This window comes from Scyliorhinus torazame, chromosome 16 (assembly GCF_047496885.1).
Source record: "Scyliorhinus torazame isolate Kashiwa2021f chromosome 16, sScyTor2.1, whole genome shotgun sequence".
Classification (NCBI taxonomy): Eukaryota; Metazoa; Chordata; class Chondrichthyes; order Carcharhiniformes; family Scyliorhinidae; genus Scyliorhinus; species Scyliorhinus torazame.
In genome coordinates this window covers 112,465,915-112,486,114 of record NC_092722.1, presented here as the reverse complement: position 1 = coordinate 112,486,114, position 20,200 = coordinate 112,465,915, and the positions used below count along the sequence as shown (strand labels likewise).

The 20,200-nt window shown below is 49.1% G+C and overlaps 2 protein-coding genes across 22 annotated transcripts in view; one reads left to right on the top strand and one right to left on the bottom strand.

The window, feature by feature from the left end:
* Positions 1-2,931, top strand: part of phyhiplb (phytanoyl-CoA 2-hydroxylase interacting protein-like b) — a 92,742-nt gene extending 89,811 nt beyond the window's left edge. Inside the window, exon 5 of the mRNA XM_072478911.1 lies at positions 1,777-2,931. Within this exon, the coding sequence (XP_072335012.1) occupies positions 1,777-2,311 (535 nt within the window). The 3' untranslated portion in view covers positions 2,312-2,931. The remainder of the gene's footprint in view (positions 1-1,776) is intronic.
* fam13c (family with sequence similarity 13 member C) overlaps positions 2,789-20,200 on the bottom strand; it is a 304,619-nt gene continuing 287,207 nt past the window's right edge. For all 21 annotated transcript variants that reach the window (XM_072478901.1, XM_072478903.1, XM_072478904.1 and 18 more), the window contains one exon: positions 2,789-7,031. In XM_072478901.1, the coding sequence (XP_072335002.1) occupies positions 6,899-7,031 (133 nt within the window). In that variant the 3' untranslated portion in view covers positions 2,789-6,898. The remainder of the gene's footprint in view (positions 7,032-20,200) is intronic.

The window sequence follows — 20,200 nt, the reverse complement described above, 5'->3', positions numbered from 1 at the left end:
AAGGTGAAGTCACACGGGATTGGATGTAAGTTGGTAAGATGGATACAGAACTGGCTCGGTCACAGAAGACAGAGGGTAGCAATAGAAACGTGTTTTTCTGAATGGAAGGTTGTGACTAGTGGTGTTCCACAGAGATCTGTGCTGGGGCCTCTGTTGTTTATAGTATACATAAACGATTTGGAGGAAAGTGTAGCTGGAATATTAGCAAGTTCGCGGATGACACCAAGGTTGGTGGAGTGGCAGATAGTGTTGAGGATTGTCAGAATATACAGCAGGACATAGGTTGGAGACTTGGGTAGAGAAATGGCAAATGGCGTTTAATCCAGACAAATGTGAGGTAATGCATTCTGGTAGGTCTAACATTGAGGGGAAATATACCGCAAATGGCAAAACTCTTAGGAATATAGAAAGTCAGAGATCTGGGTGTGCAGTTCCACAGATCTTTGAAAGTGGCAACACAAGTGGACAAAATAATCAATAAAACATACAGAATGCTTGCCTTCATTGGACGGGGCTTTGAGAATAAAAACCGGCAAGTCATGCAACAGTTGTATAGAACCTTGGTAAGTCCGAACTTGGAATATTGCGCACAATTCTGGTCGCCATTCTATCAGAAGGATGTGGAGGCTTTGGAGAGGGTGCAGAGGAGGTTTACCAGGATGTTGCTTGGTCTGGAGGGTGTTAGCTATGTGGAGAGGCTGAATAGACTCGGACTGTTTTCATTAGAACGACGGAGGTTGAGGGGTGCATGAGGGAGGTCTACAAGATTATGAGGGGCATGGATAGAGTGAATGGGCAGGCACTCTTTCCCAGGGTGATGGGGTCAATCACCAGGAGCATAGGTTTAAGGTCTCTGGGGCAAAATTTAGAGGATATGTGCAAGGCAGGCCTTTTACACATAGGGTGGTGAGTGCCTGGAACATGTTGCCAGGGGAGGTTGTGGAAGCAGATACATTAACGGCGTTCTAAAGGCACCTTGACAAATACATGGATAGGATGGGTATAGAGGGATACGGCACAAGGAAGTGCTGAGGGTTTTGGCCAAGGTTGGCATCATGACCAGTACAGGCTTGGAGGGCCTGTTCCTGTGCTGTATTGTCCTTTGTTCTTTATTGGGCATTAGAAAGTTGCTTAACCAACATTGCAGCGCCTGGGCACAGATCAGGTGTACGATATTGTTCATCAAATGGACACTTGAGACTAATTCTACCGCAACAACCAATCAGCACTGTCTAGCTTTGGTCCCTGTGCTCAATGAAGGAATTGAAGCTCTTAATTATGAGGATACTTTCCGAGCGTCATTTAACTTGGAGAAACACAGCCTTAGATGGGATATGGTTAAAGTTTTAACAATGATGAACGAATTTGAGACAGTCGAGGTAGATGTTTTTTTGGAAATTAATAGGAAGGAAAGCATTTTTCCCATTTTGGAATAGTCTTCAGTTTAAGAACCTTCCTTATTTGTTCTTCCACTCGATTGACTGCTCCTCTGCTGAACCCACTCCATGTTCATGCTACAGCTCCGAGCTCTGGGAAAAATAATTTCTGCCTCCTGTCATTTCTTAGTCCAAGATTTCCCTGTTAGTTTGTTTCTTAAACTGAGACAATCAAATTGGTTATAAATTCTGCCACTAGTCCGATACCAACTTAGCAGTTCACCGAGAAGTCCAATTGAGTCTCTGGCTTCATAATTATTGGGATGACCTGCCAATACTGATTGTGCTTCCACAGGCAGTTCTCCTGCATTACTGACAAATGGAAAATTACTGTTTTCAGGGAGCATGAGGAGCAAATGATGCAAGCTTCCATAAAAGATAACAGTGGCAGTCATGGTTCTCCCATCAGTGGAAAACTGCAAGGCATCTTCTTTAGCTGCAACACTGAATTCAACACTGGAAAACCTCCGCATGATTCACCTTACGGGAGATACCGTTATCAGATTCCTGCCAGCAAACTCTTCAACCAGAACACTAACCTCTATTTTGGTGATTTTTATTGTATGTATACAGCATACCACTACATCATTCTTGTTATTGCACCTATGGGATCAGAGGGAGATGAATTCTGCAAGCAGCGACTTCCTCAGCTAAATATTGTAGACAACAAATTCCTGACGTGCACTGAGGAGGACGGTAGGCTTGTTTATCATCATGCCCAGGATGCTATTTTAGAAATTATCTACACTGACCCAGTGGATCTCTCTCTTGGTAGCGTGGCTGAGATCAGTGGCCATCAGCTAATGAGTTTATCCACAGCAAACGCAAAAAAAGATCCTAGCTGCAAGACTTGTAATATTAGTGCTGGACGTTAACTGAACAATCTACAATTTTCACACTACTGACAGTAATATAGTTTTCATTTTGTGTTATTTCAATTTTTTCCTCTTGAAAGCACGCATATGATGCAGCCTTTCACCAAAAGCTGATCCGCTGGTTGATTTATTTACTGAAACATTCGTTTTACAGAATATGTAAATGTCTGTTTCTTTTTGTGAGATACTTCATAAAGTTGCTGCAAAGTTCCTGCTTTAAGAGAAAATACAATTGAGATTAATGTGCTCTTGCAAAGCAAAAAGTTTAGCTTATTTGTAGTGTTCTAAATCAAATATTTAACCTGAATGAACAACTATCGATTGGAACAAGCATGAAGGTTACAGTGGCAGCATGACTTTATCTTGCAAAATAGAAATACAGTACTTCCAACTCGTTCATTAAGTGTTCACATTACTTGTAATAACTAGTTAATAAGAAACATTTAAAACCGCTGTATTTGAAGAAAATAAATGTAATACAATAGAAAAATATTTGTATTTGTACTGTTTAAAAAGATTTACAGTTCGGTGGATGATCAACTACAGAGCATTTTGTAGTAATTTGACAGTGTTATGAATCCATACTGCTTCTAAAACATTAAATGGCTGTAAAATGCAAACATTACTATCCTATTTATTACATTCTAATATCTCATTAAGTTCATTATAATTATAATTCTTCTTACAAAGCTACACTGCTTCCTACAAAGAAATACAAAGTGCCAGCATTATTTGGGTTAACCAAACAGTAGCTTATAATTTCATAGTATTTTTCCCCTCCATGCATAGACAGTTTGGAACAACAAATTGTTTTTAATGGTCCACAATAAGGAAAAGAAATATCTCTGGTTAAGAAATGGTAAATTAACACTGCATTTATAACATTGCTTCCAGATTTAAATCGAATTTTGTAGAATGTGAAATTGGGATTTTATCTGGTGGCACAAATTAAAAACCTGAGTTGAATTCTGTCACTACCAACAATGACTTTGAACAAATGCTTCCAGTCTCAGATGCTTTGTTCTGTTTCAGTTGAGCGTAGTTAATAGTACACTTCTGAACCAAGCAAAGAAATTCTGCGTTCATTTCCATTTTACATGGAAGTTCAGGTTTAGCTACAAATATTTTTGGCAAACTAGTTTTGAGTGAACACATTCATTAGGATTGCAAAATAAGTAAACTCAAAATGCATGCAGTTTAAATAATCATTTTAAAAAGAACACAAAGACCGTGACCAGACAATGGCAAATTAAGGTTCTGCAGGATACACAAAGAATTGGCAACACCAAAGGCCAATAAACAGCAAGACACTTTAAAAGGCTGGCTTCAAGTCTTTGAAGGATAAGCTTAAGGAATTTGATTGAAATGGTGGTGAGTTGTACTCTAGCTCAGTTAGGCATTAATTAAATACCATTCAAATAGATCAATCCAAAGTGAAGAAAATATAAATCTTATAATATGGTAGGCTGGGGAAGTATTGGAGTTTCAGAAACACATTGGGCCATAATTTGCTGTGGTGATGAATCTAACGGCAGTTAGACTTACCATTATTGAACCTGGTTTAAATTTTTACATTGCAAGTTGCTGTATATGTGAGCTGATAACATCGCAGTGAGGGAAATTGGTCATCTAAGACATCAGTGAACAGGCCAAGCAACCATATATTTCAATGCCAGTGAGGTTGACTTAGCAGTGATTATATAAAAATTGTACTTAGACTGAAATGGACAATACTTAACCTTCTCTGGAGAGTTTAGTTTATATCTACTGCAATTTCATAACAGGGAATGCATTTCAATAGTGAACTAGACAGCAAGATGCCATTTTTGTGAAGCTAATGATGGAGTGGTGCAACAGGAACAGCAACTTTGGATATTTGGAGGTGAACCGTGCATTTAAGCCTCCCATGAAGTTGCTGTGGCCTTTGTGCATAAATAACAGCGATATTAGCCCAATCGCAAATTATAGTTCATCAGTACAACCATAGTAAGAAGGGAGTTAGAGAAGAAGGAACGTGAAAAGAATATTATTGGACCTGAAACAAGTTGAAAATAATTAATGCACTCTATGACTGCTCAGTATCATGTCCTATGTAATCCGAGATAATGCAGAACATGATCAAATCAATGAAGGCCTGAGACACACATGGGCACAAAACAAAAGGGATGAAATCTGAAAGAGGCAAATGGACCAGGCATCAGCCGTTCCAAAACAAGAGACTCAACAAACAACTATAAACCCAGTGGTTTTACATCACTGGAAATAAGCAGCAGAAGAGCTCCTTCTGACCAAAGATCATTGACCTGAAATATGTGTGTGTTTCTCTCCACAGATGCCTGACCTGTTGAGTATTGCCAACATTTTTTTGTTTTGTTTGCAGATTTCCATAATCAACATTATTTTGCTTCTGGTTTTTACATTGGCTGTAAGAAGCAGCATGTTCTTGTTGTGACTTGAGAATCCTCGATGAGTATTCAAAGAACTGGGAATGGTATTGCAAACTGCGGTTTCTAATTTACATTCAATTGGGGAGTTGGTGGTGCAGTGATAACTGAATTAATAATCTTGAGGCCTGTGCCCCTGAGGACATGGGCTCAAATCCCACCATGGCAACTGGTGGAATTTAAATTCAATTAACAAAATCTGGACTATAAAGCTAGTTTAAGTGATGGTTACTCTAAAACTATCATCAATTCTAAAGAGAATTGGCATTTGGTTTACTAATCTCTTTTAGGGAAGGAAGGATCTGAACTTCCTTGGAGTGGAGTTATTTACCCAAATTGCTTTCTTGTCCGACCTTCTTACTCCGGCCAGGCGAGAGCTGGGTAGTGCCGCACATCCTTGGAACCTAGCTTCACGTAAAGCTCAGTCAAAGGGAAGGAAGCCACAGGCCCCTTTTTTTTTTTATAGTACCAGCTGCCATAAAGCAGGCAAGTTTAAATATCCAGGACAGTCTAGGGAGAAGATGTGTATCACATAAGCCTGTAGGCTTATGAGGAGGGCTTGGGGAAGTCGAGCCTCGTGGGGGCTTTCGGGTCTTGACAGTGGTGGGGTTGTTGAAGGGGTGGAGGGAAATCTATGGGGGATTTCGGGGGGCCTCCTGTAATGGGGAGGGAGGACTGCGGGGAGACCCCTGGGGGTTTGTGGGTGTGGGGAGCCCTATACGGGGTCGGTGTGGGTCTGTGCAACAGTTACCCTTGGTCAGAAGAGGTTTTAATTCTTTTAACTTACGGCAGCATGATGGCCCAGTGGTTAGCACTGCTGCCTCACGGCGCCGAGGACCCGGGTTCGATCCAGGGCCCGGGTCACTGTCCGTGTGGAGTTTGCACATTCTCCCCATGTCTGCATTGGTCTCACCCCCACAACCCAAAAAGATGTGCAGGGTAGTTGAATTGGCCACGATAAATTACCCCTTAATTGCAAAAGAAGAATTGGGTACTCTAATTTTTTTTTCTAATTCTTATAACATTTGCTGGGTAACTGTTGAAAACAACTTGAATATAGAAGTTATTAAAGCGAAGTGGTCAAATTTATCAATTATACCAAACGGGTGAGGAGCAGCCGAAGATCAATTAAAAAATAAGACTGCGATAAAGGACCTTTAGATTCTTTTTAGATCATAAACTTAGCTGGCCCAAATGACTTCCTTCATCTGCCTTGTGATATAGCATATTTTCAATAAACAATGGATTGCTGAAAGGATTGATAAAATTAGTTTAAGTCAAACCTTAATGACACATAGACCTCTAAGATGCTTCAGGAACATTATGCAAGCAAAATATGCCTATTTCAGAATGATACACCTTACAAATGTTCTAGATTACAAAACATCACATTTTTCAGTAAATAATTACCAAAAATATAAATTACAACATTTCTAGTGGACAATATAAAGGTATACCAATCACTAAGTTGGATGTGAAATGGTTAAAGAACTGCAACCTGATCCTGTTTTAAATGGCTACAAAGAACATTGGAATTGGAGTCCAAACAACTATAAATTCACGTTGAATTTCCTTTCTTCTCCCTTCAATACTCAAACAAGAATTGACAATCTTTGTATTTAAACAGTAGTTGACTACTTAATGTGATAAAAACTGAAGTAACCATCAAAACACATGAGCAAAAAAAAAAAGGCAGGCTGATTTTTTTTTTGGTTGCACACGACACTTTTTTTCAGTTCACAATGACATAAATAAAGTGCTTATGGTGTCTCACATGGAGACCATCAAATAAATGTCTCCCTCCTGAACATCTCCTTTCCGAGACATAATTCCAACTATTCGGAGTTTCTCATTGTCCAGAATAGGGTCTATTTCATAAAATTCTCAAAGCTACCTACTCAAAAATATCGTCAGTGCATCTTGTAACGTTTGCTGTCATTAGCAACAGTGACTTTGATTAGTTGCTCAGCAACCCGTGTTCATTTTTGCTGTCACTGCTGGAATTTGTAGACTTCAGTGATTAATTAAAGTGCAGCCAAGTGTTTCTATGGCACAAATGCGAGGATGAAGAATCCAGAGCTTTCGGAAGGAGTGAATCCCAATTAAGTACAAGAAAATTGTCTTCCGTGTAAGGGTTTTGTCTTTAAGAACTCAAAACTATTTTTGAGTCATCGTGCTTAGCGATGAGTACCTCCAACAATCGAAGTTTGGCTTTTATATGCTTGTACTCGCTGTACTCTTCAGCCATTGGTATGCGATCTTCTTTCTGTACATTCCTATAAGAAAAGCCTGTGTGATTATTTTTCATTTCCAGGGAAAGCAACATGGCTAAATAAAACTCTGTGCCACAGAGTGTGTCGGAGGTTATTGGTCTGCAACTACATACTCCCACAGCTCTACGGCAATAGGATAAGACAAGAAAGAGCAAGTTCACCTCCACATAGAGCTAAGAGGAACTGATCCAGTTGGCTTGGATTGCAGGGTAGAAGGATGAACAAATACAAAATTGTTGATTCTCATCACCCCATGGACAAGTTTACTCATCTAGCCAGTGGAACAGCGGCAGGCTGTTTGACATGCTGAGCATGTTGTGCCAGTTTGTTAGCTCCAAGCTTTTCGATCTGGTTTCTTACACCCTTTCCCTGCTATCCCCCTCAATACATTTATTTACAAAATGCCTGTCTCCCTTTAGAGTCTCTCAGTTTGATCTAATGGCCTTGAACAGATCTTTTCACCTTCTCATAAAGTTTTGCTGAAGAATTTTTCTGAGATTCGCTTTCAACTTGATTTCTGAAATTATCCCCATTTGTCCCATATTCATCTCCAGCAATCAGTTGTTCCCTATCTAGGCTGATATTGATCGGTGTGTGGGGGGCACGGTAGCACAATGTTTAGTACTGCTGCCTCTCAGCGGCAGGGATCCGGGTTCAATTCCGGCCTTGGGTGACTGTGTGGAGTTTGCACTTTCTCTCGTGTCTGCGTGGGTTTCCTTCAGGTGCTCCGATTTCCTCCCACAGTCCAAAGATATGAAGGTTAGGTAGATTGATCATGATAAAATTACCCCTTAGTGTCCAGGGATGTACAGGTTATGTGGGGTTACGGGTTATGGCTGGGGAGTGGGTAGGGTGCTCTTTCAGAGGGTCAACGCAGACTATGTGGGTCGAATGGCCTCCTGCACCTTGGGGATTCTATGATTCAATTATTTGAATCATCTCATGACTAAATCCTTATACCTCAGTGCATTTTTTCAGTGAATCACCCCTAGGATCTTCTCCAAAGACTCCTTCGTAAAATGGGTTCCTCAACACAACTGACCAGAATTGTTCTACTGGCACAGCTAAGGTTTGCCAGAATAGCACAAGGAGCTATCTGCTTCGAATTGACTCAGATAATCTAAGTGGCTATCAACAGCTGTCATAATAAGGCTAATGGGGAAACTTGTGATTTGGCCAGCAGGTGCAAACTAAAGGGGTGTATACTGTAACTGTGATATAATTAATATTAAACCAATGGAATAGTAAGTGGTAAATCTAGAAGAAAAATACCAATTTAAATGGAAATACCAAAAAAAAATCTTTTAACCACTGAGCAGGATAGTGCATGCGCAGTGTGGTGCAACTGTACACTGAATAGTGCAATGGGTGCATGATGCACTAAGCGTCAAGAACCACAAAGACATGTGAGACTTTAACTAAGGCTTTAATATACTACATGGGAGGCTTACCCGACAGACGACCCCAGACAGAATGGGGCCGGTCCCAGAAGAGGGTTCTTATACGTAACTCCCGGGGGAGTGGCTAAGGCGGAGCTCATCGTGGCCAGGTCGGGTTACCTACCGGTGACCGAACCTCTACAGAGCTACAGTACCATACACAGTATTACAGGGCCACGTTACACACAACTATTATATACTATGTACAATGGTAGGGGAGTACAGTGGTGTATCACCACAGTGCATGCATGCATGTGTGTGTGTCTGCTGAGAGGTGCTATGTGTGCATGCATGTGTGTGTCTGCTGAGAGGTGCTGTTTGTTCATGTATGTGTGTCTGCTGAGAGATACTGTGTGCATGTGTGTCTGTGCATCTGCTGAGGGGTGCGCTGTGTGCGTGAATGATTTTTAAAAAATTAATTTACAGGATGTGGGCATCGCTAGTTAGACCAGCATTTGTTACGCATTCCTAGGTGCCCTTCAGAAGGTGGTGGTGAGTTGCCTTCTTGAACCGCTGCAGTCCTTGAGGTGTAGGTACACCCACTGTGCTGATGGAATTCCAGGATGTTGCCCCAGCGGCAGTGAAAGAATGGCGATATACTTCTAAGTCATGGTGGTGAGTGACTTGGAGGGGAACCTCCTGGTGGTGGGGTTCCCAGGTGTCTGCTGCTCTTGTCCTTCTAGATGGTAGTGGTTGTGGGTTTTGAAGGTGCTGTCTGTAGAAACTTGGTGAGTTACTGCTGTGCATCTTGTAGATGGTACACACGGCTGCCACTGTTCGTCGGTGGTGGAGGGTTTGAATGTGTGTAGAAGGGGGCTCAATCAAGCGGGCTGCTCTGTCCTGGATGGTATTGAGCTTCTGAGTACTGTTAGAGCTGCACTCATCCAGCCAAGTGGAGAGTATTCCATTACACTCCTGAGTTGAGCCTTGTAGATGGTGGACAGGCTTTGGCTGGGGGGGGGGGGGGGGGGGGTAGTCAGAAGGTGAGTTACTCGCCATAGGATTCCTAGCCGTGGACCTGCTCTGGTAGCCACAGCATTAATGTGGCTAGTCCAGTTTAGTTTCTGATAAATGGTAACCCCCAGGATGTTGGTTGTGGGGGATTCAGCGACGATAATCCCATTGAATGTCAAGGGTGGTGGTTAGATCCCTTCTTGTAGGAGATCGTCATTGCCTGGCACTTGTATGGTGTGAATGTTAATTGCTACTTGGCATCCCAAGCCTGGATATTGTCCATTTGGACATGGACTGCTTCATTATCTGAGGATTCGCGAATGGTGCTGAACATTGTGCAGTCATCCGCAAACATCCCCACTTCTGACCTTATGGAAGGGAGGTCATTGATGAAGCAGCTGAAGATGGTTGGACCTATGTGTATGCACTGAGTCGTGCTGTATGTGTGTCTGTTGAGAGGTGCTGTGTGCGTGTGTATGTGTATCTGCTTGAAGCAGCTGAAGATGGACCTGTGTGTGTCTACTGAGTCGTGCTGTATGTGTGTCTGTTGAGAGGTGCTGTGTGCGCGTGTATGTGTCTGCTGAGAGGTGGCTATGTGTGTGTGTCTCTGCTGAGAGGGGCTGTGTTTGCATGTGTCTGCTCAAAGGTGTGTATGTGTGTCTGCTAAGAGGTGGTGTTTGTGTCTGTGATAAAAGGTGCTGTGTGTACTTGTATGTTGTCTGCTGAAAGGTGCTGCATGTGTGTGTCTGCTGAAAGGTGCTGCATGTGTGTGTGTTTGTTGAGAGGTGCTGTGTGTGCCTGCTGAGAAGTGCTGTGTGTGCATGTATGTGTGTCTAGAGATGTGCTGTGTGTGTATATGTGTGTCTGTGCTGAGAGGTGCATTGTGCATGTGCTGAGGGCAGCTGTGTGTGTGTATCTGTGGAGACATGCTTTGTGTCTGTATCTGCTGAGAGATGCTGTATGTGTCTGCAGAGAGGTGCTGTGTGTGTGTCTGGGCTGAGAGGTGTTGGTTATGTGTGTCTGCTGAGAGGTGTGTGTGAGGTCTGCTGCGAGGTGCAGTGTATGCTGCAAGGTGCTGTGTGCGTGTAGGAGTCTGCTGAGGTGTGTGTCTGTGCTGAGAGGTAATGTGTGACTATGTGTCTGCTGAGCGATGCTGTGTGTATGTTTGTGCATGTGCTTGCTGAGTGGTGCCGGTGTATGTGTCTATGTGTGTCTGTGCTGAGACATGCTGTGTGTATGTGTCTCTGCCGTGAGTTGCTGTGTGTTCCTGTATGTGTGTCTGTGCTAAGAGGTGCTGTGTATGCATGTATGTGTGTCTACTGAGACGTGCTGTGTGTAAGTGTATCTGCTGAGAGGTGCTGTGTGTGCGTGTATGTGTATCTGCTGAGAAGTGCTGTGTGTATATGTATGTAGGGGCTGGTTTAGCACGCTGGGCTAAATCGCTGGCTTTGAAAGCAGACCAAGGCAGGCGAGCAGCACGGTTCAATTCCCGTACCAGCCTCCCCGAACAGGCGCTGGAATGTGGCGACTAGGGGCTTTTCACAGTAACTTCACTTGAAGCCTACTTGTGACAATAAGCGATTTTCATTTTTTTCATTTCATGTGTGTCTGCTGAGAGGTGCAGTATTAGCGTATGTGTTTCTGCTGAGAGGTGTGTGTGTGTTTGTCTGTGCTGTGAGGTGTGTATGTGTGTCTGCGCTTAGAGGCTGTGGTGAAATGTATTCACCAGGAGATGTGGTGCCTGTATAACCTTTAACCTTTAAGGATTGAGCTGGATCCCCGGTGGGCTCCGCCTCTGGTTCCACTCCCCTTGAGATGGTATATAGTCCTGCGCCCATTGGGTGGCGCTCATTTGTCCAGAAGTCACTGGCAGGCTAGTTCTTTGTGTAATAAAGCCTTTGTTCACTTTGTCCATATGGTCTCGCTGTGAATTGATGGTATATCAATGTATTACACAAACAACGTCACTATGCATGCCGCTCTCAAGCCAGAAAAACTCAACTTAGGTGCCCGTGCCCCAGAAGGCAAGGGGATCTTCTCTCACTGGCTCCGCTGCTTCGAGGCCTACCTTGGGTCTTCCGAAGCGCCTATCCCCGAAGCTCGCAAGCTGCATCTCCTCTACGCCCGGGTGAGCCATCGAATTTCAGTTTTGATCGAAAAGGCGGCCACGTACGAGGCAGCGGTCGCGATTCTGAAGAAGCGCTTCATCAAGCCTGTAAACGAGGTGTTCACGCGGCATCTGCTCACTACCCGCCGGCATCGCGCAGGAGAATCTCTGGACAAATATCTGGAAAACCTGACCCTACTTTCCAGAAACTAATTATCAAGACGGGACAGCGGAAGAGCACATGAAGCTGCAGATCCGGGACACCAATGTGGCTGGGGTCCGCTCTAATTACTTCAGGCAGCGACTGCTGGAAAACGGGGCTACCGACCTGCAGGACACGGTAAACAAGGTGGCCTACCAGAGTCTCAGCACGTTCCCTGTGGACCCAACGTGGGCCCCGCCGACGCGGATGTCGCCAGACCTGGCCACGCCACAGGCCTGTGCCGCGTGGCTGCCCGCCTAGACCGGGGGACTGTCTTACTACTTCTGCAGCCAGGGCCAACACCCACGGCAGCGTTGCCCAGCCCGCTCCGCGACATGCAGCGACAGAGGCAAAAAGGGTCACTTCGCCAGAGTCTGTCTGGCCAGATCGAAAGCCCAGAAGCCAAAAGCTCCTCAGGCCCGACCCATGGACTCACAGGCCCGCAGACCCCGTAATGCGGCTGCATGCCTGCCGGAAACTCCCCCTTCAGACGCGTCATCAGCCACGTGCAACTCGTGGGGGCAGCCATCTTCAACTCAATCCGACATGTGCGACTCGTGGGGGCCGCCATTTCATGACTCAGATTCCTCCGACTACACTGATTACCCGCAGCTCGGCGCCGTCACCCTCGACCAGTTGCGGCCGAAGCACCTGAGGAGTTCCATGATGGTCGTCTGGGTCAACGGGCACGAGACCCCCTGTCTCTTCGACTCCGGGAGCACGGAGAGCTTTGTACACCCCAAAATGTTAGGGCTCTGCTACCTGCACATCTACCCCGCATCTCAAACTACCTCCCTCGTCTCCGGATCCCATTCAGCTCGCTGGGTCCGCAGGGAATGCGCTGAGACTCTGGTCAGCCACCTCTAACGAGGTGGCTAGTTTTACCGTGTCCTGCAGGTCGGTAGCCCCGTTTTCCAGCAGTCGCTGCCTGACGTAATTAGAGCGGACCCCAGCCACATCGGTGTCCCGGATCTGCAGCTTCATGTGCTCCTCAGCCGTCACGTCTTGATAATTACAGTTTCTGGCGAGTAGGGTCATGTTTTCCAGAGATTCTCCTGCGCGCTGCCAGGGGTACTGTTGCGAACCTCGCGATACAGGGCGCTGAGTATGCCCTTTTTAAGCTGTATGTCCTCCCTCACCTCTGCGCCCCTCTACTGCTTGGACTGGACTTCCAATGCAGTCACCGAAGCCTGACCCTGAAGTTCGGCGGACCCTTACGCCCACTCACGTTATGTAGCCTCGCGACCCTTAAGGTCACCCCTCCCTCGCTCTTCGCGAATCTCACCCCCGACTGTAAGCCTGTCGCCACGAGGAGCAGGCGGTACAGTGCACAAGATATTACTTTCATCAAGTCAGAGGTCCAGCGACTCTTGAGAGAGGGGGTCATCGAGGCCAGCAACAGCCCTTGGAGAGCTCAAGTGGTGGTTGTCAGGACTGGGGAAAAGAACCGTATGGTGGTGGACTACAGCCAGACCATTAACCGGTCCACGCAACTGGATGCGTCCCCCACATTGCAGAAATGGTCAACCAGATCGCACAGTACCGGGTTTTCTCTACGGTGGATCTGAAGTCTGCCTACCACCAGCTCCCGATCGCCACTACACGGCTTTTGAAGCAGCCGGCCGACTCGTCCACTTCCTCAGGGTCCCTTTCAGCGTCACCAATGGGGTCTCGGTCTTCCAGGGAACGATGGACCGAATGGTGGACCAGTACGGGATGCGGGCTACATACCCGTACTTGGACAATGTCACCATCTGCGGCCATAACCAGCAGGACCACAACGCCAACCTTAAGAAGTTCCTCCAAACCACCCAATCCCTCAACCTCACATATTGCGGTAGTCACCACTGATGTATATATTAGGTGCTTTGTGGTAAGGCCCTGTACTACAGGTATGGGGGTAGTTCCCTGCCTGCTGGCTCCGCCCAGTAGGCGGAGTATAAATATGTGTGCTCCTCGTACAGCAGCCATTTCACCAGCTGCTGTAGGAGACCACACATCTTAGTGTAATAAAGCCTCGATTGCATCCAACTCTCATCTTTGTGAATTGATCGTGCATCAATTTATTACACTAAAGTTTTCAGAAGATGGACCTCCGCATCAAGCCGGATCGCCTGTAGCTGGATCCGCAATCAGGCAATGCCAAGAAGGACTTTGGCTAGCCTGTTTCGAAGCTTACAATTCCGGAAGCTCAGACGATTCAGATCCTCTACACGTGGCTGAGCTCCAACATCTTTCCACTTATCCAGGACACGCCGACTTACGAAGACGCTATAGCGCTACTGAAGGAAAACTACGCTCAGCGGACTAACACGCTCTACGCCAGGCACATCCTCTCCACTCGTAGTCAACTTCCTGGTGAGTCAGTGGAAGATTTCTGGCGTGCTCTAATTCTCCTAGTTAGAGACTGTGACTGTCAGGCCGTCACGGCCAAGGAACACTCTAACTTGCTCATGAGAGACGCTTTTGTTACGGGGATAGGGTCGGATTACATCCGCCAGCGCCTCTTAGAACGGGCCACGCGCGACCTCACGGCAACCAAAAAGCTAGCGCTCTCGCCGATGGTCGCTTCGCGCAACATCCAGGCCTACACCCCCGGCCGCGCGGCCCACCCCTCCTACGCATCATGGACTCCGCAGATGGCCACCCCATCGGGGACCCCACTCAGCCAACCCCACACGGGTGCCACGGGGCAGCCAACCAACCCGGGAGGCCCCAAATGTTACTTCTGTGGGCAGCTAAAACACCCCCGACAACCCTTTGCAAGGCCTGCGGCAAGAAGGGACACTTCTCTGCGGTGTGCCAGGCCCGCGCAGTCGCCGCTATTGTTCCGACCCCCCTCCCACGTATGGCCCGTGGGCGCCGCCATCTTGTTCGACCCCCACCACGTGCGGCCCGTGACTGCCGCCATCTTGTCCTCCGCAGGATCATCAGGCGCCGCCATCTTGTTTCCCCCACGACACGTGCAACCCGTGGGCGCCGCCATCGTACCAAGACCCATGCTCCCTGGGCACCCCATCGTCTGCTACCATCGACGACCAGCCGCGTCTCGCCTCGGTCAGGATTGACCAGTTCCGCCCACGCAACCTAGCAACGGCCTCTACCAACATGAAAATCGATGGAGATCTCCTGCCTGCTGGACTCCGGGAGCACCGAGAGCTTCATCCATCCCGATACGGTAAGGCGCTGCTCCCTCACGGTACACCCCGCCAACCAGAGGATCTCCCTGGCCTCCGGGTCCCACTCCGTGGCGATCCGGGGGTACTGCATAGCCACTCTCACTGTCTAGGGCATGGAGTTCCGCGGCACCCGCCTCTACGTCCTCCCCAACCTCTGCGCTGCCTTGTTACTCGGCCTGGACTTCCAGTGCAACCTCCAGAGCCTAACATTGAAATTAGGCAGGCCCCTACTACCTCTTACTGCGTGTGGCCTCGTGACCCTAAAGGTCGCCCCACCTTCCCTATTTGCAAACTTAACCCCAGATTGCAAACCCGTTGCCACCAGGAGCAGACGGTACAGAGCCCAGGACAGGACCTTCATCAGGTCCGAAGTCCAGTGACTGCTTCGGGAAGGCATCATCGAGGCCAGCAACAGCCCCTCGAGAGCCCAAGTGGTATTTGTGAAAACTGCAGAGAACTACAGAATGGTCATGGACTACAGTCAGACCATCAATAGGTACACGCAGCTCGATGTGTACCCCCTCCCACGCATATCTGATATGGTCAATCAGATTGCACAGTACCAGGTCTTCTCAACTATCGACCTAAAATCCGCCTACCACCAGCTCCCCATCCGGAAGGCGGACCGCCCATACACTGCCTTCGAGGCAGATGTCCGCCTTTACCACTTTCTTACGGTTCCCTTTGGTCTCGGTTTTCCAACGGGAAATGGACCGAATGGTTGACCGGTACGGGCTGCGGGTCACTTTCCCGTACCTGGACAACGTCACCATCTGTGGCCACAACCAGCAGGACCATGACGTCAAACTTGCCAAATTTCTCCACACCGCCACTCTCCTCAACCTAACATAACAAGGAGAAGTGCGTGTTCAGCACGAACCGCTTAGCCGTCCTCGGCTATGTGGTCCAGAACGGAGTTCTGGGGCCCAATCCCGACCGCATGCGCCCCCTCATGGAACTCCCCCTCCCCCACTGCCCCAAGGCACTCAAACGTTGCCTAGGGTACTTTTCTTACTACGCCCAGTGGGTCCCAAATTATGCGGACAAGGCCCGCCCACTCATTCAATCCACTCTTTTTCCCCTAACGGCCGAGGCTCACCAGGCCTTCAACCGTATTAAGGCTGACATCACCAAGGCCGCGATGCATGCAGTAGACGAGATGTTACCATTTCAAGTCGAGAGCGACGCATCAGACATCGCTCAAGCCGCCACCCTCAACCAGGCAGGCAGGCCCGTGGCATTCTTTTCACGAGCCCTTGATGCCTCCGAAATTCGGCACTCCTCCGTCGAAAAAGAGGCCCAGTCTATTGTTGAAGCTGTGCGGCATTGGAGGCATTACCTGGCCGGTAGGAGATTCACTCTCCTCACTGACCAACGGTTGGTAGCCTTCCTGTTTAACAACACACAGCGGGGCAAGATCAAGAACGATAAAATCTTGAGGTGAAGGATCGAGCTCTCCACCTACAACTACGAGATTTTGAATGGCCCCGGTAAGCTCAACGAGCCCCCGATGCCTTATCCCGAGGTACACGTGCCAGCGCACAGGTGGACCAATTCCGGACAACCTTTGTCACCCGGGAGTCACATGTTTGTACCACTTCATTAAGGCCCGCAATCTGCCCTACTCCGTCGAGGAAGTCAGCGGAATCACCAGAGATTGCCAGGTCTGTGCGGAATGCAAACCGCACTTCTACCAGCCAGACCGTGCGCGCCTGGTGAAGGCCTCCCGCCCCTCCCCTCCACCGACCGTAACACGTACTTCCTCAGTGTGGTCGATGAATATTCCAGATTCCCCTTCGCCATCCCATGCCCCGACATGACGTCTGCCACCGTCATCAAAGCCCTCAACACCATCTTCGCGCTGTTCGGCTTCCCCGCCTACATCCACAGCGACAGGGGATCCTCATTCATGAGTGATGAGCTGCATCAGTTCCTGCTCAACAGGGGTATCGCCTAGAGCAGGATGACCAGCTATAACCCCCGGGGAAACGGGCAGGTGGAGAGGGAGAATGGGATGGTCTGGAGAGCCGTCCAGCTGGCCCTGCTGTCCAGAAATCTCCCGGCCTCCCGCTGGCAGGAGGTCCTCCCCGACGCACTGCACTCCATTTGGTCGCTCCTATACACTGCGACTAATGACACACCCCATGAACATCTCTTTGCCTTCCCCAGGAAGTCCACCTCTGGGGTGTCGCTCCCAACTTGGCTCGCAGCTCCAGGACCCGTACTCCTCTGTAAGCACGTACGACTCTACAAGGCGGACCTGTTGGTAGAGAGGGTACAGCTACTCCACGCCAACCCACAGTACGCCTACGTAGCTGTGGTAGTACCAGGTATTGCGGTACCTAAGAGGCTGATGACCATTGGTTAAACCCAGGAGTTTACCATTGGCTGTTGTTACGTGGATCCATCCTGACAGGCGGAGTATAAGAAACGGTGCTGTCCCAGCAGCCTTCACTTTCCGAAGCTGCTGGGGAACAAGTTCTAGTAGATTAAAGCCTTCAGTTATGAAATCACTTCGTCTTGAGTGTAATTGATAGCGCATCAATTTAATCGACTAGACTTAAGCTGGAAGGATGGATCTCCGAATCAAACCGGAGTGCCTACAACTCAGCCCCCACGCGGAGAACTCGGCTGCAATATTTAAACACTGGCTGGCGTGCTTTAAAGGCTACCTCGAGACGGCCGGAGGCACCCCCTCAGAAGGACAGAAAATGCACCTCCTGCGCTCAAGGGAGAGCCCTGGGGTCTACCCCCTTATCGAGGAGGCGGAGGACTATGACGCCGCGATTGAACTGCTAAAAGGACATTATATCTGCCCTGTAAATCAGGTCTACGCGTGACACCTGCTTGCAACTAGACGGCAAAGCCCCAGGGAATTGTTGGAAGATTTCTACCAGGTGCTACTGGTGCTGGGCCGAAACTGTGGCTGCCCGCAAGTTTCGGGGAGCGAGCACACGGAACTTTTAATCAGGGATGCTTTCGTAGCAGATATGAGCTCCTCAGATATTCGCCGAAGACTCCTAGAAAAGGACACCCTGGGACTTAGAGAGGCACGGGCCCTGGCAGGGTCCATGGACGTTGCCTACAAAAACGCGCAGTCCTATGTGCCCGACCGCGCGGCGGCCGCTTGGGCTGCATGGCACCCCGCAGCGGCAGCCCCACAGACCTTCCCCCTGACCCTGCAGGCCTGCGCGGCAAGACGGCCCGCTAACGCCGCCGGGCCCCGCTGTTTCTTCTGCGGGCAGGCGAATCATCCCCACTGGCGCCGCCCGGCCCACACTGCCGCCTGCAAAGGGTGCGGCAAGAAGGGCCACTTTGTGGGGGTCTGCCAGGCCCGCGCCGTGGCCGCGGTCTCCAGCGACTCCGGACCGTCGCGGCAACCCCCCTTCAGGTCCCGGCCGGCCAGCGCTCACCGCCACCCCCCCTATCCCAGGGCCACATGCGACCCACGGGCGCGGCCATCTTACCCCCCCGGACACCACGCTGGACGGGTGGGCGCCGCCATTTTGTCCATCCCCGCCACCATCTTGGTCATCCCCGGACACCATGTGCGACCCATGGGTGACGCCACCTTGGATGGGGCCACAGGCCCCCAGCACGGCAGTCTACACGCTGCCCGATCAGAACTTACAACTGCTCCATCTGGCCTCGGTGACACTGGACCAAAGTCGGCCCCGGACACTCGCAACAGCTACAACGACGGTCTTCATCAACGGCCACGAGACGTCTTGCCTGATTGACTCTGGGAGCACGGAAAGCTTTGTTCACCCCGACACGGTAAGCTGTTCACTTGTAACCCACCCTGTAAACCAAAGGATCTCCCTGGCCTCCGGGTCACACTCGGTGGAGATAAAGGGGTTCTGCCTAGCGAACCTCACTGTCCAAGGCAGAAAATTCGACAATTTCCGCCTCTATGTCCTGCCGCACCTATGTGCGGCTACCCTCTTGGGGCTGGACTTCCAATGCAATTTGCAAAGCCTGACCTTCAAATTCGGCGGCCCTATACCTCCCGTTACTGTTTGCGGCCTCGCGACCCCTAAGGTCGACCCGCCTTCCCTGTTTGCGAACCTCACCCCGGATTGCAAACCCGTCACCACCAGGAGCAGGCAGTACAGTGCCCAGGACCGGACCTTCATCAGGTCCGAGGTCCAAAGGCTGCTGAGGGAAGGGGTCATCAAAGCGAGCAACAGTCCCTGGAGAGCTCAAGTAGTGGTGGTAAAGACCGGGGAGAAACATAGGATGGTCATTGACTACAACCATCAACAGGTTTACGCAGCTGGACACGTACCCTCTCCCCCATATAGCCAACCTGGTAAACAAGATCGCACAATACAAGGTCTTCTCCACGGTGGATCTCAAGTCCGCCTACCACCAGCTACCCCTCCGTAATAGTGACCGCAAGTACACTGCCTTCGAAGCAGATGGGTGGCTCTATCAATTTTTAAAGAGTTCCCTTTGGTGTCACTAATGGGGTTTCGGTCTTCCAGCGAGAGATGGACCGAATGGTTGACCGGTACGGCTTATGCGCAACGTTCCCGTACCTGGATAATGTCACCATCTGCGGCCATGACCAGCAGGACCACGACACCAACCTCCGCAAATTTCTACAGACCGCGAAAATCTTTAACCTGACATACAATAAGGATAAATGCGTGTTTAGCACCGACCGTCTAGCCATTCTAGGCTACATAGTGCGAAATGGAGTTATAGGCCCCGACCCTGAGCGCATGCGCCCCCTTATGGAGTTCCCCCTCCCTCACTGCCCCAAGGCCCTGAAGCGCTGCCTCGGGTTCTTCAGCTATTATGCACAGTGGGTCCCCAACTACGCAGACAAAGCCCGACCCCTAATCCAGTCCACAACTTTCCCCCTGTCGACGGAGGCCCGCCAGGCCTTCAGCCGCATCAAAGCAGACATTGCAAAGGACACGATGCGCGCCATCGACGAGATCCTCCCCTTCCAGGTCGAGAGCGATGCGTCCGACGTAGCTCTGGCGGCCACCCTCAACCAAGCGGGCAGGCCCGTGGCTTTCTTCTCCCGTACCCTCCATGCTTCCGAAATTCGCCATTCCTCGGTCGAAAAAGAGGCACAAGCCATAGTAGAAGCTGTGAGACACTGGAGGCATTACCTGGCCGGCAGGAGATTCATTTTCCTCACGGACCAACGGTCAGTTGCCTTCATGTTCGATAATGCACAGCGGGGCAAGATTAAAAACGACAAGATCTTGCGGTGGAGGATAGAACTCTCCACCTTCAACTACGAGATCTTGTACCGTCCGGGGAAGCTAAACGAG